This window comes from Bolinopsis microptera, chromosome 6 (assembly GCF_026151205.1).
Source record: "Bolinopsis microptera isolate Bmic1 chromosome 6, MBARI_Bmic_1.0, whole genome shotgun sequence".
In the NCBI taxonomy this organism is placed as follows: Eukaryota; Metazoa; Ctenophora; class Tentaculata; order Lobata; family Bolinopsidae; genus Bolinopsis; species Bolinopsis microptera.
In genome coordinates, this window is record NC_087077.1 from 17,058,269 (window position 1) to 17,081,567 (window position 23,299).

Consider the following 23,299-nt stretch of genomic DNA (forward strand, 5'->3'; position numbering starts at 1 on the left):
CTACATGTGTGATATTTTCTGAGAGCACATTCATAGTTTCCTTTTATTTTGATAATATTGCTTCTCAATTCAGTTATTAGTTTAAAAAAATCACTTTCAACTTTTTACTTGCAATGTTTTATAGGTAATAATATGAGTAAAGAAGAATAACAGGAACAATGAACTGGGTTGGTGGTTCAAGGTTAGTTTGAGTGGGTTAAACGTTTGTCTCGAGGTATTTTTTTACCATATAAAATAAAATAATAAAATTTGGTAGCTTAAACACAAACTCTAAGCCCAGTGGATAAACCACAAAACTTATGCTCTATTGTGTGAAACAAAGATACTAGATCAAGATAACTATCAAGGAGTGTATGCATAGGACATAAAAAGTTTTGGAACGAAGATGACATGCTTATGAAGCGAGCTAACAGTCTAATTGCTAATAAGTTCAAAAAGATCATGACATTAGGTTGCATCCTAAACAGTTTAAGCAAATAACATAAAGTTATATTGTCAATTAATCGCTCATGCCATGACTTAACTCTTGACTTACTTGACTTGACTTAAGGCGGCTTCAGCGTCCGAGTATTGATGCGCTGTCTCCATAAAACTCTATCCGCCATAAGTCCGCCCATTTCTCCAGTGTCGTTGAGACCCGTGTCAGCTCGTAGGCTATCAACATAGGTCATGGCTGGTCTCCCCCTACTCCGCACCCCATGAGTTGGTTCCCAGAGTAGCAAGCGGTTTGCGACTAGTTCTGGGTGCCGGTGGATATGGCCTGCTAGTCGCATCCTGCGCTCTTGGATCTTCATGGTTGCTCTCGGTAGGTTGCCATAGACTTCTTTGTTGGTTTTTCGCTGCTTCCAATCCACATTAAGTGCCATCCTTAGCATTCTAGTGTAGCAGCCATCAATGCGTTTCTTCAATTGCTCTGTCAACGTCCACGTCTCAGAACCATAAAGAAGTATTGACTCAGTAGCAACAAATAGACGGATCTTTAGTCCTCTTCTAAGGTCAGACTTCCACATCTTCTTTAGCTTGTGGCAAGCTGCCCAAGCCTTAGCTTTTCTGACCCGCAGGTCCCTCTCTGTTGTTGCTATCCAAGCTCCAAGGTAAACAAAGTCTGTCACCTTTTCCAGCTGGTTTCCAGAACAGCTATTAAGACTGCTCGCCTCCTCTGTCATGTTCAGAGTCATGAACTTAGTTTTAGTGCCGTTCATGGCTAGCCCAACACTCAGTGCTGCTTTCTCAAGCCTGTCCAGGAGTAGTTTTGCCCCTTCAATGGTATCAGTGATAAGGGCAACATCATCTGCAAACTCGACGTCTGCGATCTTCTCGGCCCCAATCCTTCTACTCCGTGCAGGCCTGAGAGTGAACCCAGAGTCCGAGTCATCATCGTCTATAGTCACTGTCATGATATAGTCAATCACGATAATGAACAAGTACGGGGCTAGAGTGTCTCCTTGCAGTACTCCAGCCAGGATATCAAAAATTTCTGTTATACCATCGGCTGTAACTACTTTAGCCTTTGTGCTCGTATAGATACCCTCAATGAGCCGCACTATGGCTTCTGGTATGCCATATGCTTTCAATATCTTTATGAGCAAACCTCTATGCACACTATCGAACGCCTTTTTGAAATCAATGAAAACCATGGTGGCCTTAAGATTTTTGGCTCTAGCACCCTCCATAATTCTTCGTAGAGCCAGGATGTGCGATGTTGTAGAGCGCCCAGGTCTAAAGCCATTCTGGTTGTCCCTTAAAACTTCCTCAAGACTTGGCTTCATCCTGTTCAGCAACATTTTGTTCAGAGTTTTACTGACTATCGATGTCAGAGATATTCCTCTGTAGTTGTCGGTCTTAGTGAGGTCCCCTTTCTTTGGCACAGGAACAATATTGCTGAGCTTCCATTGATCGGGCATGAGACCATCACATAATGCATCGTTGCAGAACTTCAGGATGACGTCATCGATGTCCACCCTTTTCATCACTTCAGGTGAGATACCATCATCACCATAAGCTTTGCCTTCTACTATCTGCTTTTTGGCAAGACGTAGTTCCCCAATGGTGAACGGGCCATCCTCTATATTCAGTGGAGGGTGTATATTCCTGATCGGAATGCTATTGTCAGGGACTGTGGGTGGCTGTCCAAGTAACCCAGAGAAGTGCTTCCTCCAGTTCTCAAGACGTTCTGTTGAGCTGCCCCCTTCCACGAGTCCACAGCTGGGATTTGTCCTCCCTGAAATATCGTTGACAAGCTTCCAGCTTTCCTTGTTCTTACAACGATCAGCAGTATCCTCAACTTTCCTGATCTTTCCTTTCAGGATCTCCTCCTCTACCTCTTTGTAGCAGGCCTTTAACAAATCCTTTTTAGTGGCGACTTCCTCTCTCTTCTCCTCACAAGGCTCCTGATGGTATTGGTCCTTGGCCAAGAACAGTCCCCTCCTAGCACTGTCCACTCTTGGGTCACTTGAGGGGTCAATCTGCTTTTGTCGAGTCTTCTTTGGCAGAAGGCTCTTGTTTGCCGCCTCAATAGCAACCATAAGCTTCCCGTAGCTTTCAGTGGCCCCATCATCCTCCTCTACCAGGCCAGAGAATCTATTCCGAACTTCAATTGCATACTTTTTTTGTAGCTCACCATCCGACTTCAGGGCACTATAATCATAGTTAACTTTTTTCGGAGGCCTGTGTCCTTTCCTAAAGCTAACTTTGATCTTACACACTACAACTCTGTGATCAGATCCCAACGACTGAAAAGTGTTGTAAACTTCAGTGTTCTTTAATGAGTTTTTCCACTTCCGCCGTATGAGGATATAGTCAATCTGACCTTAGTTAAGTGTCCCATCGGATAAGAAGGTCCACCTCTTGTTGACCTTCTTTCTGAAGCGGATATTGGTAATTTCCATATCACACTCCAGGGCAGTGTCTCTCAGTAGCTCTCCATTCCGATTGGTACGAGTATGAAAGTACCAACGGGAATCTTCTTCACTCTCCTTTCCAAGCCGGGCGTTCATATCTCCCTCTGTGATCAGCAGGTGGTGCGCTGGCACATCATTCATAGCCTGTCTAAGGGTGTTATGGAAATCCTCCGCTTCTTCAACTAGTGCTGCCTCGGTAGGACTATAGGCAGTTATAGTTGTGAGTCTGGGATTTCCGTTGAAAGAGATAGTCAGCACCCTTGAGCCATAGGGTTTAATGAGGCTGATTGCGCTGTATGCTCTTCTAGTCAGCAGAAAGCCCACTCCACCAGTGGCTGCTCCTGCTCCATTCCTCCATGCTGAAACAGTTACCAAGCTAACCCCAGGTCCTTGAACTTTTCGATCTTGATCGGTTCCTGGTGGACAATCCTATGTTCTTGGATCCCAAGGATCTCCATGCCACTCTCCAGAAACTGAGTCACGAGTTCAAGGCGCTTGTAACCTTCTCTAGCAGTTCGGACATTAAATGTCCCTACTAGAGCTACCTCACTACAAGAAACCAATGCATCCCCATCCTTTTTTTGTTGTTTTAAATGTTATTTTTTGTGCCGGGTGAAGGAGCCGGCATATCATCTGTCACCCCTCTCCTAGGGAGTTTTAGGGTGGGAGAGTCATCAATCCGGTCCCCTCCGACATCTAAATCAGTGGTAGGGACTTTAACCCTAGTGTTATTATAAGACATCATCAAACTGCCATAACTTTTCTTAAACAGGTGAGTTTTTAATAATGTTTTGAACAGATAAACATAAGAACAAGTCTTAATTTCAATTGGTAGTTGGTTCCAGATTTTCGGAGCAACAGTCTGAAACGCTCTTGGGTGCGATCTTGTAGATCCGACAGGTAGGTGTAAGGAGGAAGTTCTTCTGCTACTCGAACTAACAAATGTTACTAGATCACACAGATATGCAGGAGCAACACCATTGACTGCTTTGAAAATCAGTAAACATAACTTAAACTCAATCCTTTCCTTCACCTTGAGCCAATGAAGGGATTTGAGCTTCTCCTCGACTGAGTCTCTCTTCTTTAATCCAAAAACCAGACGGCATGCTCGGTTCTGAATGTTCTGCAGCTGCGTAATTGATGCTTGACTACAACCATAGTAAAGCGCATTGCAGTAGTCAAGCGATGAGATTACAATTGCTTGAGTCAGTGTTCCCATCTGTTTGGTTGTTAGGAATGTTTTCATCTTAGCAAGGTCTCTTAGTTTTAGAAAACACGATGTTTTAAGTTGCTTGATTTGCTCACCAAAGTTTAGTTGAGAGTCGAGACGAAATCCGAGGTTCTTTGCAACAGGTGACAGTCTGACACACGTCTCAGAGTTAACAAACACGCCCCCTATAGACAGCTGCTGGAGAACAAGCGGTGTCCCAAAGACAAGAATCTCAGTTTTTCCTGCATTGAGCTGTAGATAATGTTTTTTCATCCAGTCATTAATTTCTTGGAAACATTTGGGAACATCGTCGATAAGGACGGTGGGCTCCTCGTTTGGCTTGAAACTTTTATACAGCTGATGATCGTCGGCGTAACCCTGGATGGAGAAGTTCAAATCATGTGCTGCTGAGTACAAAGAGCGAATGTAGATGTTGAACAGGACCGGACCCAGCACAGAGCCCTGTGGGACTCCAAACTTAATCACTATCTCATAAGATTCCTCATTTCCAACTTTAATCGTTTGACATCTACCTGTGAGGAAGCTGCTGAACCATTTCCAAGCTGTCCCTGTTATTCCCAACTCATTTCTGAGGATACTGATATCTGGATATTATCCGGTTGGAAGAGACAAGGACAAGTGAAACAAGGAAGTTAGGAGTAAGGGCAAATTTTCGGCGTCAACGCCATCTTCAGGCTCAAATTATTTGTTATATAGTAGTGTTGAAAGTATTAAAACAGATATCAGTATTTCAATCATGAGACTAATAAACAGCGAACTACTCCGTTATTTGATATTTCTGAGGATGTTCAGTAGTTTGCAGTGGTCAACTGTATCAAAAGCTGCGCTGAGATCTAGGAGAAGAACAACAGTTGCCTTGCTTTCTGTAGATGCAATGAGCAGATCGTTAACAACTCTCACAAGCAGAGTCTCGGTGCTGTGTTTTGATTTGTATCCAGACTGCTGTGGGATCCAGACTGCTGTGGGATATGCATATTATTGATAAAAAGTATCCTAATATTAATCTTGTAGTACTTATTTTGGCATGTCTTAACCATTATGATTATAATATATAATACATTTCAGGAACAGGATCAAGCTGAATGAAGAAGAAAAAAAGAAAAAGGTTTGTCAACTTAAATTTCTTGAACCGTCAAATGCTAGTCAGTGAACTCACTGTTCATAAATTCGGTCCAGTAATTTTGAAAGTGATACATCTATTTAAATCAAAGTTCTCTCTAACTTCCAGTCTTCGTGCTACGTAATCTGCTTTATTATCTCCCCCAATTCTGTGCCCATCTATTTATAATTTGTATGGAAATTAGGTCATCTCAATAGCGTAACATAATTAATAATTAAACTGATAGTTAAACTGGCATATTTTAAGATAATTTTATTTAGGAGTTTTTTGAGCGTCAAAGACATCGTGGTAAAGAGGCATTAGCAAGCTCAAGTAAATCAACAGTGAGTCAAGATGTTATCGGGATGAAAACAGTAGATAAAGCCAACAGGAATCCGTGGCAACTCACCACCAAAGGTTATTTTATTTTCAGTTAAAGATATTATATTAATCTGACTATTTTACTCGTTGCTGTTGCCTGTTTGCAAGATAATCTTTCCAAGGTCTTATTAATATTAAGTTATTAATCTTATGATAATAGGAGATCGCTCTCAAAAAGCAAAGTTACCTGATAATGGCAGTTTAAAGAGCAACACTTCAAGATTACATCATGTAGACATGTCTCCTACTCTTGGAAAGTCAGGTAACAGTTAAATAGTAAGGACCAATAAGACCATGTACGAACATCTCAAAACTTGCAAAAGTAACATAATGTCATATTATTGCCCTCGTTTTATACATAGTTTCCTACTTTTCGTCAAAGGGATGAATTGGGGGGGGGGGGGGGGGGTTGCAACGACCATTAATGTCAGTAGATGGAATTTTGTCAAAACTGACATTGTCATTAATGGTCATTAATGGTCATTAAATGTCATTAATGGTCAATAATGGTCATTAATGGTCATTAAATAATTGAATTTCTGAACTATCTTGGAAGCAACATGTCCAAGAAATTTACAATTATGATCACTTTGTACAGTATCACTTCTACAGTATCACTTCTAGATAAAGTTTCTCACAGCCCCCTACATAGATTGCCAGAGTCTCGTTTGAGAAAACGAATTAATATTCGCCTAATAGAGGCTCGGACCTCGGTTTCGGAATGAGTGCCAAGCACCATTCTGTTATACGTTGGTAACTTGTCTTGCCTGTTTGCTTGTTTGCATTTGACTTAGTATAAATGCTTGTTTGCAGTTGACTTAGTATAAATGCTTGTTTACAGTTGACTTAGTATAAATGCTTGTTTGCAGTTGACTTATTATACATGCTTGTTTGCAGTTTGCGTGGATTTGAATTGTATTGATTTCCTTTATTTGTGTTGATTGCTTTTGATAATTTGGATTTTCAATACCTCCTCACAGTACCTTCTATGCCATCGTCGAACATTGCCATGGCAAGTATTTCTCAACTCTGGTATAGGGCTGCTTTTAATCTAATGGTTTGATGTTACGATTTACTTTAATTAAATAGTAATTAGAATATTTTAAGCGAATGCTGAATCAGTTTCTTTTACTTATTTGTATAAAAAGTCCTACTTGAATAGTGACAGTGATTTAATTCGTGCGAAGGCCAACCGTGTTGCATTGCAGTTTTCCGAACTGTACCCTGGTGATGATGAAAGAGAAGAGGAATCAGATAATGAGTCAGATTTCGTCGCACCAGATAGTGAAAGTGAAGACAAGGATCTTCATGACTTAGTTACTATAAAAAACAAGAAAATGAACACAAACACCGCTATTACGAAGTTCTGTAATTTTGGTAAGACGATATTTGGAAATAAAAGTCGGAGATCGAAATTTTTTGGTACCGGCTGTTTCGAGGGTTCTGTGCCATACCAACCGGGCTGCAAAAATTCTTCTAAGCCCTGTCAACGTCGAACAATTCGAAAGGGCGACTCATTAAGTGCTACCTTTGTTCCAAAAAAGGCTAAACGTCCCCTTCGTTGCCTCGGTACCATCTTATCAATGAGTGTCTCTGCTTCAAAAAAGGGCAACTGCAGATCTAGACGAATTCCTGCCGCATCAATTTGTCCCTATCATGATGACAGTGCTCGATTTTGGGTCAAAACTGCCGAAGGCAGAGTATTGAACTGTAAACGAATTGTTCTATCTTATCCTAGGAAAAGATCAGCTTTTTTGTTGTCCGATTCAGACTGATGACGATGTATTTCATGAAGTGCTAAAGTTGAATAAGTTCATCTACTGTGTAATTACTATATATAATCGAGTGGCATAATGATTTGGCTAAAATATAAATCTTGATATGATATAAGAACGGGAACGAAGTATTTAATTTTAATACCCGTGTTATTATTATTTTATTATTGATTGTTATTTTACTATTGATACGATCTGATACTCCTAAATTACCCTTTGAATTATTATTATTGATAACTATAAGTCACCAACTGTTATCTGGTTTAAATCCCGTGGCCGGAAAATTTGTTCTTCATTACATTCGAACTTAATAAATGTATATATATGTAATCCCTAACTCACTCTGGAATCCACTCAAGTGATATTCTGGAAGGTCTGCCTAACCACGGAAGATTCTATTCTAAGTTTTCTCTTTCGAATCTCTAATTGTAAATGTAAAATAATAACATATACTTGTAGTTAGTTAACTTAAGGTAGGGTCTAAGTGATGCAGGCGTCCGTCCTTTTCGCTCTAAGAAGTGCCGGAAAAAACATGACCATTAATGTCAGTAGATGAAATTTTGACAAAACTGACATTGTCATTAATGGTCATTAATGGTCATTAATGGTCATTAATGGTCATTAATGGTCATTAATGGTCGTTGCAACCCCCCCGATGAATTTCAGATTGACGAAATGGAATTATTCCAGTGCTTCGTAACAGTTTTACGAAAGAGTTGATAAATCCGGATTTTTGGAGCCAAATTATAGCCACTTTGGAGCTGGGGAAAAATAGGGACATTGGTTTAGTTGCCCTAGGTCATAAATTGAGTCATAACTAATTGTAAATGATGGATCAAATTATTATCTAGGCCTAGGGGCCATCAACTAAAGCTGCAAAAATTGTCACAGGGTACATAAAATGAACGAAAATGAACGTTTTCCTAATAGCGTCCATGATGACCCAAAATAGGTCGAGTTGTAACGTGTTTGTGTTGATCCTAGGACCACCCCGACCAAGTTAACAAGTCATCACATTTCTAGAACCGATGTGGGGGGACCAGGGGTATGAGGATTGAGGTGTCCCGAAAGTCCAATTTGTCCCAATAATCCCCCAGAGTGGCATCCACTGTTATGTAAAGCGCGAAAATGTTTGTATGTGAAAAATCTTAAATTTTACACAGCATGCTTGACATAAACTGCGGCGCGCACATGTTTTCAGTATTAGTTTGCGCGTCATTCTTGGCTACCTTACTCGGGATTATTATGACCGGGATAAAGTGGTGGGTTTAGGGTAATTTCGCCATATTTTTCCCGAACCACATTTTCACCGGTCGTTAATAAACCCGCCTACTCAGCTTTTAGGGTTCCCAAGGGGTATGGGTGCTCATATTTTAATCGTTGTCTTATATTCACTAAAGAAGACTATTGGGACACTTGTTGTAGGTTTTTCTACTTCATTTGGCTAAAATTGCAAAAAATTCACCTTTTTGCCCAATTCTTGTCATATATCCTTATTGTCAAATTTGATTTAAATAGGCCAATTTTTAATTTCTTAGGTATTGACTATCTCTATTCTCTACATAATGAAATAGGACTCAAAGTAAAAGTAACAGTTAAATTAAAACTTGAATTAATTAAAACTGATGAAAGGGATGATCCAGATGAATATAACGAAGATGATTACAACTTATTGGAAGACTAAACAGCTCTCCCTTTATCTTAATATCGATCTGGTTGTTACGCTTCAAATGTTAAAAATTATTTTCCATCTAGTTTGATTAACCACGAGTCATTATTTCTGTCTACTTTCAACAATTATTGATAATTCGACTTGTTTCACAAGTTTTAGCAATGCGAAAATTTCTAAACTTGCTTATCTCTAATTAGGAAATTTACATCTGAGACAAAATTTTTGAATCTAAAATTGAAAGGTTGGACACCGGTAAAATGGCGACCGGGAAAATGTGGTGGGTTTTGAGCAATTTCGCCATATTTTTCCCGAACCATATTTTAACCGGTCGTTAATAAACCCGTCGTAATAATCCCGAGTAAGGTATATTATTAATTTGATCTGTTATGTAGCTGCGAGACGTCAAACTCAGTGCTGAGTGCTATAAACTTGATACAATATCATGTGTTCTTTCAGGCCTAGATAGACGTCCACAAGAAATACTCCAAAGAGCTTTACGGGGTCCAAGCGCAGTAAGTTACTTATTACAAATTCAAACTGTTACGATAAACGATAATTTCTTCGGGTCCTGGTAAGGGCCTAGCGCCTTGTTTTACGTTAATTGTAGGAAACAAGCTTGACTCACCTAAACAGTTAAAAGTCGGAAGTGACAATCCTTCACTACTATCAAATAACCGCTAATTTTGCCAAACTTACTGCTATTGTGACCGGTGAAATCTATACTTTTACACACTTACTGTAACTCAGCTGCTAAACAATTCTCCCCTTTACTTAGACTGCCTAATCTGCAGATGGTGTCATCACTGATCAGTCCTGGTTAATTTACAAATTTTCCTTAGGTCTCTTGATTTTCAATTTTCCAACAAAGTTGAAGTTGCAAATGCCATGTTACTTTTTTTTCTTTTTTTTTCAAATTTAAATTTGTATCCATTATTTGACCAAAACCCAGAATTGGGTAGAGTGGAACGCTGCCAGTTTCTCTCTTTCCCGAACAAAAGTTAATGATATTAATTTAAATGACCGTCCGTAAATGCAAAATGATACCGAGAATGAAATCAGTCGCTCGCTTTTCCCATTCATTCACGGCTTACGGATTGTAATACTAATAAGTTTCGATTAATTACATCAATCACATGCTGTAAAAATCTGCTTTCGGGTCGATACCTAGCATTTCGGGATAAGGGCGGTAGTTAGTGTCCAATAAGCTGATGTTTATTGGATCGTTATTGCTGACTACAGCTGCCTTCGGGTAGTTCTTCTTAATCTATTACAATAATTGTAATTGTAAATGAATGGGAAAAGCGAGCGACCGATTTCATTCTCGGTATCATATTGCATTTACGGACGGTCATTCAAATTAAGGTCGTACATCAGTATTCCGACGGCAGTACGGCGGCAGTACGGCGGCAGTACGGCGGCAGTCCCGCGGCAGTGCCACAGCAGTGCCACGGCAGTATAGTGACAAAACTTATATCAGACTTTTGATCCAATTATTTCATGAGTTTGATGATCACCCAGGAGCAATAAAATAATTTTTATAATAAAAAATAATTTTTATAATAAAAGAAGGTAGTCGAGTGTAGTCCTCCGTCCTGCAATCTTTACAATCTCTGAGTTTGATATCCTGAAAAGTAGACGGACTAGGGATACTGGGGAGCTGAGAGTAGAGCTGAGAGAGGAATCCATTCTTCAAGGTTTAGGTGTTCAGATGTTGACGATAAAACGAGTTGATGAGCACAACCATTGAGTCGACTGCTATATATACAACATGGCCTCACCTTCTCTGGTCGTTAGGGTCTTGTTAGTTCATTAGAACATTTGAATATAATTTGAAACATTACAGAAATGTTGTACAAATCGCTCAAACACACACACTCGGTTTTAATTCGGTAAAATTCCATTCGAAAATTAAATGATTCTCAAAATGTAGGTGTCTAATGAAAATGTGATACTGTGTGACAAAGTTAAGAATGTCGTAGTGAAAGAGAGTTAACTGTCGATAAATTCATGTGAGGTACTATCGAAGTTCAAAATGTTGTGATGGGTGACATGATAATGACTGATAAGAAAAAGTTTTCATGTCAACTGTGCCAAATCCATAACAGTGTGATTACTGTCAAAGTGTCTACCACTAGGAACTTGGACGAACAAGTGTACCCGAGGTGTTCTGAGAGAATAAGGGGACAGGCTCGGGAACACGAACGCGCGCTAGTCGCTAGGGCAAAAAAGTGAAATGCACAGTAAGCGAGTTAAAAAACGGAAAATTAAAATGCCGTTTGGGCCAAATGCAGTGAGCCAGTAAGGTACGGTCGTAGGAGCAAGTGGCTCTGAATACTAAAACTGATGAGGCTGATGCTGAAAATGAAGACTGAAAGAGGGGGAAGCAAAGGAGAAGGACAGGATGCAGGGGGACAAGAAAAAAGAAACAAGAGTGGAGACAAACCACCTGCTGAGGTCTGGCTAAAATCAGAATGCAGTGAGCGGCCCATGTAACATAATCGTCCGTGGCAGTCTACCCCGTACGCAGACTACGGTCCAAGATTTCAGGCGCCAGAATACACCTTTTGGTGCAGAGCTGGTCACGACCAGGGTCCTCTCGGATACCCCGTCTCGGAGGTCGGGCCAATGGAGCGATCCATTGCTGTACTGACAACCATTGTAACCCTATCACTCTGAAGGCCCCACAGTTCCTACATGGACGCACGGCCGGAAGCCCATGTAGGGACGGAAAGTCCCAAGAGTCGCTCATAGCATCCGTCACAGATCCAAAGCAAGAGGAGAAGGAAAGGAAGAACGAGAAAAGCAAAAAAGAGCTGAAGGACTACTTTCCATCTTCAGCACGAAGGCTGTCTTTGTGCTTGAGGTTCAGACTGTACATTTCTCTGATGGTTGAGCATGAAAGTCTAATCAAGTTCACATCCTGCTCGTTAAGGTTACCGTAAAGATCTTGGGTACGAGAGAGAGTGTTGACAATGTTGGTCAGTCCGTTGTCATTGCTGTTTCCCAAGCTTTCACTAGCTCTGGTAAACTTGTCTCTGATAGCCTTCCCTTGTGGGCAGGAAGTGAGAAAGTGTGTTTCATCCTCTATGATCCCGGTTGATCCTTTCAGTTCACAAAAAGTGCAAGTTCTGCTCTCTAGAGGTGTGTTTTCGTATCTCCCAATTTCTATGCTGAGTCTGTGAGAACTGCACCTTATTTGAGCTGTTGATCTTCTGTCATCGAGAGTTCTTGCATAATCTAGGTAAGGCTCCCATGCAAAGACTGTTTTGACGTCCTTGTAGAAAGTGAGTTTCCTGCTCTCGTTAATCTTTGATCTCCAGGAGTCTGTAAACAGCTTTTGGAAGTTATTAACCAGCTCGTCTGGACTGCAAGCGTCTGCAAACGCAGTTGCATTGAGTAAAAGCGAAGAGTTCCTTGCATATGTTCTAGGATCAATGTTGTTGAAGCACTTGATGATGTTTTCTATTCCAGAGTACCACGAAAGATGCAAGTTTACTTGCTCAGTCATAGCAGCCTTCACCAGTTGAGACGATGGAAGACACATTATCCTTTTGAAGTATTTGACACTTAGTTTTAATACTTCGATCAGTAGTGGGTACGAACCTGTCTCACCCCATGCAGTTGCATTGGTAGCCCGTCTGTTTATCCCAAGGAGGAACTTCAGGTGACGTAGGTGAACCTGCTCGATTTGTTGCTTTGCCATGTGGGTCATTGAGTTGTTCAAGTTTTGATCCCTCATGAGGCGCGAAAGAACTTTTGTTACCTCTGGAAGAGTGGGTGCCCAGACTTGGCAGCCGTACAGTAAGATGGGCTTAACCAGTGAGTTGAAAAGCTTGTGGAAGCATGAGGCGTCAACAAATCTGCGATCGATTGTGCTTCTGATGCTGAAATATGCTCCAAGCCCTTTGCGGTAAAGAGAATCAGTGGCTTGTCGGAATTTACCATTGCTACTGATAAGAATACCAAGATAGCAGTAGTGGGAGACCATCTCGATGTCGTTGCCATGTGCTTTGGGACGCCAACTAGGGGTATCCGGAGCTTTACTGTTGAAAACCATAAACTTGGTTTTGGATATATTGATTTCCAGTCCCCAGTTATCGCAGTACGTCGTGATGATCGTGATAATTAGCTTTTGCAGTGATTCTTGGTCAAGGGCAAGAATGACTAAATCATCAGCCCAGGCTAGATGAGTTACTGAAAGTCCTGCAAGCATGGGGCAGTTGGTTAGGGCTTCGTTGAGGAGATCAGAGAGCTCTTTGAAGTACACCTTGAACAATTCTGGACTAAGAGGGTGACCTTGCTCTGTCCCTTTCAGGATACTGAAGGCTTCACTGATTTTGCCATTGATCTTTATATGTCCTTCCGACTTGCTGTACATGTCTTTGATGATGTTGTAGAACCCACCATTAACACCATAACATGATAGTTTGAATAGGAGGGCCTGTCGACATACAAGGTCAAAGGCTTTACGAAGGTCAATGAATATAGCAAAGACCTTCTGTTTCACTCTCTTGTACTTCTCAATGATCGACATCAGAGTGAAAATGGGATCATTACACTGGCTCCCTTTGGTGAATCCAGCTTTATTGGGGGGGGATCTGAATGTGTCGTTTGCCGGTGTGTGACAAGTCTCGATAGCAGCATTGTTGACAATAGCTTGCCAATGCAGCTGCAGACTGCAATAGCTCTGTAGTTATCGGGGTTTCTAATGCAGCCTTTCTTGTGTAACGCATGTGATGCGCTCAGGCCTCAGATCATATTACGAGTGTCTCACATCACTTGCGATCACGTTACTGATCCGAATTATAACCAACACTCGATTCGTGATCTGACCTAGACGGCCGGATGATGAGCAACGATAAATTTTTGGGGAAGTACTTGGGCTCTTGAAAAGATACCAGAAAATAACCAGAAGTACCTGCAATGAATCTGAATTATTTTAATATTTTATTGCTCCAGGGTGACAGTTACTGATTTAAAGTTATAATGATATTGTATGAACTTATTTACAACTTATTGATTTCTCGAAATATGTTTTTAATTCACAAATCAATGTGAACTAATCATCAAAATCATGGAATAATTGGATCAAAATTTTGATATAAGTGTTGTCACTATACGGCCGCGGGACTGCCGCCGTACTGCCGCCGTGCTGCCGCCGTGCTGCCGCCGTACTGCCGCCGTACTGCCGCCGTACTGCCGCCGTACTGCCGTCGGAATACTGATGTATGACCCAAATTAATATCATTTACTTTTGTTTGGGAAACAAACCTCATAAATACCTATTATTCCCTCCGATTTCAAAATAGGTATAGGTATCTAAATGTATATTTATGGTTATTTAAACTGGATTTTATGGTTATTTAAACGAATTAAAAGTATGTATAGGTATTTAAATGTATATTTATGGTTATTTAAAGGTTTTGTTGTTTTTTCAGTATTTTTTCTCAATTTTAACATAATATATATAATTGAATTCATAGTGTTAGCTGTTTTAAAGTGTTTTTACTGCATTCATGAGGGGGTTGATATCAAGTTTTAAAACCAATTTTGGGGGGGGGGGGGGGGGGGGGGGGGGGGGGGGGGGGGGGGAGGGGGGGGGTTGATACCAAGTTTTAAAACCAATTTTTTGGGGTAGGGAAAAATTGGATTTTTTGCCTTTGGTTGATTAATTTGATCAAAGGATTATGAACAGTTCAGACTATCAAAAGGTTGCTTATATAGAAGTTTCTGAGCATTTTGAACAACAATTAAAAATATTTCCAAAAAATATTTGTAATCGAAAAAGTTTAAGTAAAAATCTTGTCATGAAATTTTGACGTAAAATTTCAAAAAATCAATGTTGCTCACAATCTTCTGAACATCCAAAAAAGTAACTTTTAGCTGCCCTAGACGATCTTTGGTAAAATACCTATAAATACCTATTATTCCCTCTGATTTCGAAATAGGTATAGGTATTTATGTATATTTATGAGATTGACGCCCCCCCCCCCCCAAATAGAGACACTGGCAGCGGTCCACTCTACCCAATTGTGGGTTTTGGTCAAATATCATCTCGTTTTGAATAATGTAAGGGTCCTTGACAAAATCAAAATGATAAACTAATAACTTAATTAATAAGGAGGTAATTTCAACGATTTCGAAATTGTACCTTTGAAAACATTTCTTTGTGTTTAGGTAAGCATATCTGTCCATCACTGACCCAAAATACCACTTTATCCTCATTCAAGTTGGCATTTAATTCATATATAATGCCATTCTGTCGTGGGAAAGCAGAATCTAATCGAAATCACGAAACATACGAGCAAAATTCTCATCTTTCAATTTCGCACGTGCAAACTTTGAGCGAACGTTACGTGTACATCCAATATTGAATCACCGTAAATTTTTTTCATATTGGTATTTTATGTTTGATAAGCATGCAAAGTTTCAAAAGATTTCAAAACGAACTTGCATCACAACGGGACTCCAAAGTTGATAAAAGGTGATATTAGCAATTTTCCATCAATTTGGGCATGTCCCCACGCGTGCAACCTCACATCCAAAAAGTTAAAATTTCCTCGCAGATACAAGTTTTCTGTTTTCTTTGGCCCGAATTGCGCTCGTGAATTTTCCACTTACGCAATGTCGGCAAGTGAAGCAGGACAGTTCTTAAGCATTTGGAGCTTGGCCCCAGAAATTATTTTGCGTTTTTGCTTGGCCACATTAAAATCTACAATAACAAAATATCTGAAGCCCTTCAAAATAGTGTGTTACAAAATGGCCGCAGGCAAAAATTATCACACAGATGGCATAGAAGCAATTTGGCAGTAGAGATCATTTTCAATCACAGTTTCAAAAACGATTCAAAGAACTGTTAGTTTTTTCCTCTTTCATTTGTCAACAATTTTGAATTATTTTTTGAAAATTTCCTTTTCACCAATAATACAACAAACAAATTCGTATCAACATTTTTCAAATTGAGATCGTAAACTTTTAAAATTTCCTCTTTGGCACCAAAAATTTCCTCCGAAATCGAAAATTTCCTTGCAGATTATCTGCCAATCTGCAATGGTTTCTGGCTATGGGCGTGCAACTTTTTGATTTTAAAATTTTAAACTTTTAAACTAGCCTAATACAAAATATAGACCTATAGGAAGGAGAACTGAGCTCCACAACCCAAGGGATGGCCCAACACCAGAGATTACTAAATTATCACAAAATGTTAAATGGGTGTTTTATAAAATTATTCTTCAAAAAATCACAACTATACCTTCAACAGCAAATATCTTTTCGAAGGAGCAAACTAATACTTTCCGGTAGATCCGCAGTAGTCCCATTACCTTAGTATTGCTGTACAACTACTACAGAAGCCTCAAATGTTGAATTAAATTACTCCTTAATGCTCTTTAAATGTTTTGAACTTAAAATATGCCTGCTGAACGACTTTGGATGAGTCTTAATGCCTGGAAAAACTGTAAAGGGGGTATAATAATATAGGGGGTAAATAATATAGTGAGTATAATGGCAACGGCCATGCTTGCCAGCACATATTCTTAAACAAAATTTTAATTCTGCCATATAACTTATTGGTACTCATCAAAGTTTAAATAATAGAGCATGTCACAATTTTTTCTACATGTGAGGGAACAATTTTTAACCTGAATTCAACATCAGGGATCTTCCTTCTTTAAGCTTTTGAGGAACGGTTAGCCTCATATCGAAAGAGCTACGTCAATTATACCCTAATCAACCGAAAACGTGTTGGAAAGTTGGAAATTGGAATCTAGGCGAGCCAAATCGTTTATAATTTTAGCCGTTCGAAATTTTAGTAAAAGTATGACCGGCGAAAAAAGTATGTCTCGCCGAAGACCTTTAAACTGTTAATAATAATTGGCAGACTTTGCAGACTGCAGAGGTCGAAAGTATTTACTGTTGAGGTAGATCTGGATGTTTAAATTTATGAATAGAAAATTGCGGTGCAAGTACTAAAGTTCGTCTTCAGGAAAATTCTCTCGAAATTCTGATTTTTTGATTAATCACCCTCAAACTTTCAGGATATGTTCTTAGGATCAATTAGAAGCGGACCCTAGAGCCAGAATTTTGAGATAGGCCTTTAAAGATTTTTAATTTGATTTTTAAAATCTTGGACCTCGTTTTTTGTCGATTTAAAAAAAAATTTTGGTTTTATTAAAGCTGTACAATTAAAAATACTAGTATTAAATACGGTCTATAATCGGTAAATACCCCTAAATGGTTTCTGTTTTACCTCGCACCGCCACGAATAATCTTGCAACATTTTTGATATTGCCCCGTGAGTCCACCTTTTAAAATAAATATCAAAATCTTTTTGAATTACTGTAACTCATGGCCACTCTGCAGTACACTGTAACTCATGGCCGCCCTATACACTGTAAGGTCATGGCAAATAAAATTGAGCTATTTCAAAGAATATGTATGATTCCCTTTTAGTTCTTGTATTTTGTCTTAATATCCTACGGTAGGTCAATATCCTACGGTACGTAATTCCTCCGTGATTTATCCCTATTTATAAGCCAGACGTAAAATCAACGGACGAACATCATTATTGTAAACTAAAGTTGCGCTGTTTATTTTCCATTATATATAGACCTTTTAACCTGAGAAACTATAAATTTATGATATTACGCAATTGTTTTCAATGCTGTTAAATTCGCACTAAACGTATTATTCGAATAAAATTCGCATACGAATTTTTCTCTGAAAATTGCCGCATTTAAAAAAAATATACAAATACAAAATACGGGAACAGGAAATTACGTGCCCGCATCAAAATGTTCACGATAGTTGCGGCTTTGTATGGTGGAATATTACTAAAACTTCCCGCAACACGTACGTGGTTAAGTTACTGGTTAGTGACTAGCGTGGGTACTGACCAAGATCGAAAGGGGTTAAATTTAGCTCATACCCGAAGATCTTATGGAGTAAACTAACTTCTCTTAATAAACTTGAAATCACTTAATTTCCTCCACAGTCTAGTCTATTTTTCGAGATTTGTAAGTTTGAGATTCGAAGTATAACGTCACAATTCACATATCCAACTAGATTATAGACTCGAGAAGGCTGCGCGTTCCCACAGCCGCATTTTAACCGAATTTTCCGCGCATTTTTTGGCGAATTTAACAGCCCTAAAAATTAAAATTCTTGAAGTTGTAAATTGGCGAATTATTCGCGTATTTTTTGAGGACTCTAAATACGCCGTACTTTTTGACGAAAATTTGGCGAATTTAACAGCCTGGATTGTTTTAACTTAAAACAAGGGTTTGCATTATCGGTCCAATACTCCAATAATTTGTATCGCCGATAACCGATAATAATTTTTATCGCCGATAACCGATAATAATTTTGAAATTATCGGCGATAACGATAATTATCGGCGATAAAATTGGGTCATAACAATGAGCTAAGTTTCTGTTGATTTGCATGACTGACATAATCAATTACACTTTCGTCACCTTTGTGAATGAGGATTACGGAAGTCCTGAGTTACTGTTACCTGAATTGTAAACACGTAATTTGAAATTCCACAACCGCATCGTAAATTTATTAAGAAAGCATTTGCTAGACATTTCAGCCTGAGTCTTCTTTTCTATGTACGGTACGATCAGGGGTTGACTTTTTGGTCGTTTGACCTGGGGGGATGTGGACGAGTTAGCACTTATAGTAATAAGTTAAAGGCTAAATTCTAGAGTTAAACTAAATGCAGATACTGCCTGATGGGAAAAGGAAGTAAGATAATGTGAAAGCATAAAAGCAGTGGATTACACGTGTAATAGTCAAAGTAGCTCAGCAGTAGGAACGGTGATGTCACTATATTAATTATGAACAATGTAAGCTCAATAATATTCATGTCATATATTATGCTCTAGTGAAATTTTTGTCTGCTTTTAAATCAGTCGCCGAACAATTTAGTCTCAATAAATTTGGTTAACAACAATGTTAGTCAAAATTTTGGTAATTTTGTAATCTAGCTAGGCACACTTGGGGCACAAAATTGAATTTCCTGGGGCACACTTAGGGCAAATGCAGTTGGAGCACACTTGGGGCACAGTCGAGGCCCCAAGTAACGTTTTGCCCCAAGTGTGCCCCAAGCGTGTTTAGTTTACTTAAACTGTACTTCGAGTCATTTTTTTGCCGAGAATGTGCCCCAAGTTTGCCCCAAGTGTGCCCCAGCTGTGCCCCAACTATATTTGCCCCGACTATGCCCCAGTGAGCCTCAAGTAACTCAGGTGTGCCTCAGGTGTGCCCTAAGTGTGCCCCAAGTGTGCCTAGCTTGATTACCAAATTGCCAAAATTTTGACTTAATTTATGATAGACTAAATTTGTTATACAAAGATAAAACAACAAGAGACAATTAAAAATATCACAAAAGAACAAATAATAATAAATCAAAACAAATATAAATATAACATTACATATAAAAATTTAGGTAAAAAATAGACTCAACCCTTTTTTGTTTTCTGAAGAGACCGAGATTGGATGTTTGCTTTTAAAAGAGATTATTCATTTTTCAAATTTACACACCAATTAAGCAGCTTGTAAATGGTTTGAGCACATCTTGTTTTAGACAAGAGGCGAAATTTCGAAAATATTCAAATCAACAAATTTGCCTTTTATTTTAATCCCGTACATATTGTCAAAGTTAGGAGAAAAATGCGCTGCTTCGCAACCCTTACAATTTTCTGACTGTTGATTAATTGTTCAAATATAGAAATAAATGAATTCGAAATTCTCACAAATTTTCACAAAAGAGTTATTTGTTTTTTACAGTGATTACCACAATTCACAATAATTTACAAATACTACATATTACATTTTAGGTACCTGCCTGGTGCACCTCAATCAAAACATCCCCCGACTCTCAACAAGACTCAACGAGTCCCAAAAGATCTGCTCAGAATGCGGCCGGTATTTTTGACACAAACAGAAACATACCATACAGTAAACTAGCTAACACGCCATCCTCCTATCGAGTTAAAAGACAATCAAATGACTGTGACCAACCTTCAAGTTTTTTTGATGAGCTGCCCGAATTCAAAAAGCTTAAGAGTAGTCAGCATTGTGACTCGAATGCTTCTTCGTCAAAGTTTGGAAACATTGCAACACCAGGGTATGTAAATGGTCAGATATTCAAGCGGGGTGATGATACCATTGAATTTGATGACGGAAAATCTGGCGACACAGGAGATGAAATGTACAGTTCCCTTTCCTCCTCAGCCCCAAAGACTCTTTCAATTCATAAAAATCAAACCAGCTCCCCAAAGAATATAAACAGCTTACCAAAACCAGTTTTTTCAAATTCGACAAACCGAGGACCAAGAAAAGAACGTCATATTTGGAGTTCTGAAAGTACTGCGGACGAAAATCTAAGCTCACTTTTGGCTGCACCACAATCAGACGCCAACCTTAACAAGAGTGTTTGTGGAGAAGCATCAAAAATTACACGCTCTCAGAGGCATACTTCAAAACCTAGCAATGCAGATAATATGTCCTTACCCTCCTATGGAATATTTGACGAAACAAGAAACACGTTTCCCTCTGGTTTTCGTTTTACCAACTACTCGACACCTGCACATCCTGATGCATTGCAAGACTCCTCATTTCTTGCATCACAGAGGGTGTCGCAGGGCATGATGGACAAACGCTTCCGCAACTCTTGGTTATCCATGAAGGACACCCCTCTGGTGTCGAAACCAAAACTTGGTGATCCAAAGAGGGGACATATGTTTTATGAAATGGATGAGACTCGTGATTTGTTTTCTGGGGAGATTTCCATAAATAAGATTGATACGAGTCTATCACCAAATATTGAATCTGCGTCAAAGCGATCTATTGTAAACGAAACCGTTCTGCTAGACAAAACCTTTTCATGTGGTCAGAAGATTCCTTCCTCTATTAACTTCTATCAAGAAGATTTAATCGAAACAAACATTCAATCTGGATTAGATTATTCTGTCAAACTAGAAGATATTCACGATTGCTCGGTTCCTAATTTATTGCCAGTTAAAAGACCAAACGATGAGAAACCTTTCAATACGGAAACTAGAGAAACTTCCATCCAGACAGAACGAACAAAGGATGGTCTCGTTGGTACTCAAACTTTCAAATCTATATGTTATTCACTTGTAGATCATCCATACTCCAAAGCAACAGTTCATTTAAAAATTGTACTATCTGCTATAAGAAATCTAGTGTCATTGGACATTGAACCAGCGAAATTTGAGGTTGAAACTCAAACTGTTGATGTTTCGATTTCGGACAAGTCACCTGGTGAAAAATCAAGCACGCAGCACTCCGAGTCTCCTTCACAAAAGGACCACGATATGGACGAAATAGTTCACTTCGGAGAGACAGACTTTAGCTCTGAGTTAGAAGTAGTAGATAGTACACCTACAGCCTGTTCGCCTTCTTACAGTGACAGCATAACTGCTGACGATTGTGTCGAACAACATGATGTGGAAGAATTAATGAGCAATGTTGATCAAATTGTGTTTTCCACAACAGATTTTGAAGATTGTGTCACCGATATTTTGTCCCAAGAACCTGTTCGTGTCCCCTCTGAAAACGAAAATGATGATCTTGGTGAAAATGAAAACTTAATCTTGACTGAAATGTCTGGTAAATATGTTGATAAACTGAAATGTGAGAAATCTAGTCAAGATTCTTTAAATACGCCTTTGGAAGCCTCGACAGCAGTGGGGAAAACTTCACCAAACCCTCCTTCTCCGAAAATTAAACCGAGACCAATAATGTGGCCTGATGAGGAGATGTTTTTCGTTAAGCTTCCTGATATAATACATCAACCATCTAATCATGAATCAGATAGGATTGACCAGTCTCTTGGCAGCCATTTGAAGTTAGGCAATGATAAGGAGAATGTGTTCACCAAATCCGTTGAACCAGAAAACATTGTCTTGAAAATAACGAACTCGAAACCTGTGAAAAGATCATCTCCAAAAAGAAAGTTTGTCCCGTTTTTTACTTCTCAGACTGTAAAGAAATCCGTACCAAAAGGTACAGAGGAGGACCCTATCAAGCTAAGTCCAGAAATAAAATTCGTTGGATCTGATAAACCGAATGTTTCGAAGAAATCACCCTTTATGATTGTCGGTAAAAAGTCAACCTCTAAGGCAAAAAGCACAGATGGAAGCACTTCCTGCACTGAGATTATTCAGCTCGATGGAAATATTTCAGTTGCTTCAGAATTGAGCATGGATGAAAATCGACAAGAGTTGAGTGAACTAAATAAGAAGTGCTTTTCTTCTGAAAGTGCTGAACCATTCATGATATCAGAGTCGACACCCAATATTATTATGTCTACGGTTCAAGAAAAAATTGAATATTGTAAATCGCTCCCAAAACATGATATCAACGGACATTCTGAACCCGGACTGCCCTCAAATGACAACCAAAGTTCGAATAACATTCAACCTAAGAGAACTCAATCCATTTATTACTCGCAACAACTGCTGTCTACTAATCAGAGGCCTATCGTGATGTTCTCGTCACAACCAATTAGCAAACTTGCTGAAATCTACGCTTCAAAATAAGCTTTTCTTAGTATCTGATGAATAATGAATTATTGTACCTCCACGACCCACGTGCCTGTTAGATATACTATGTTAAACGTGACTCAGGTGTGTTAACCGTAAAGTTAAGATTTATTTTATGGTGATTTTCATCTTACAATAATTGTTATGGTTTTTGAGTGGTTCAGAATTGAGATGGCATGCAAATCGCATCACTGTTATTTAAATTATTGTATGTCAGTCACTGAGAAGTAGGCTAAGAGTATGCAATTGTTACACGTTGAATGATTGCAGTCCAACTCAAATCCTGGTACCGCTCGATAAAGCTGCATGAGCTCTCTAGCTGCTGTCATGTGACATTTTCAGTCACGTGCTCTGCGTCACTAGCCAATCAACTTGCTGATTTATGCCGTCATGTGATTTATCTGCCAGTCAATTGGAGTTTTATCAGAGTTTTATCAGATATATTTGTACAAAGGTTCTAAAACTGTATCGGATGTAAATCATATGGGCTAATGTTTTTGTTAACCTAATGTAAAGCTCGTCAACTGTTTACCCGACCGTGTTTGTTTTGACAGTTCATTGGTTTCGGCATTACATTGGCCGCTAATTAGTCGGTATAAGACCATCAACTGCCAAGTAGTAACTCTCTCTCTCTCTCATTCGTGAGAGAGCTCGCTAAATAGAAACGCGC

General features: G+C 39.2%; 1 protein-coding gene across 2 annotated transcripts; it reads left to right on the forward strand.

The window, feature by feature from the left end:
- Positions 1-122: 122 nt before the first annotated feature.
- Positions 123-22,854, forward strand: LOC134816472 (uncharacterized). Of its 2 annotated transcripts, none has more exons than XM_063825328.1 (6): positions 123-181; positions 5,197-5,236; positions 5,512-5,647; positions 5,772-5,873; positions 9,515-9,570; positions 19,897-22,854. In XM_063825328.1, the coding sequence occupies exons 1-6, from the start codon at positions 159-161 to the stop codon at positions 22,624-22,626; spliced, it is 3,087 nt and encodes a 1,028-aa protein (XP_063681398.1). In that variant the 5' UTR covers positions 123-158; the 3' UTR covers positions 22,627-22,854. The 2 variants fall into 2 exon arrangements, with proteins under 2 accessions (XP_063681398.1, XP_063681399.1); XM_063825329.1 differs by having other exon boundaries at positions 149-181; positions 5,197-5,240; positions 5,515-5,647.
- The last annotated feature ends 445 nt before the right edge of the window (positions 22,855-23,299 follow it).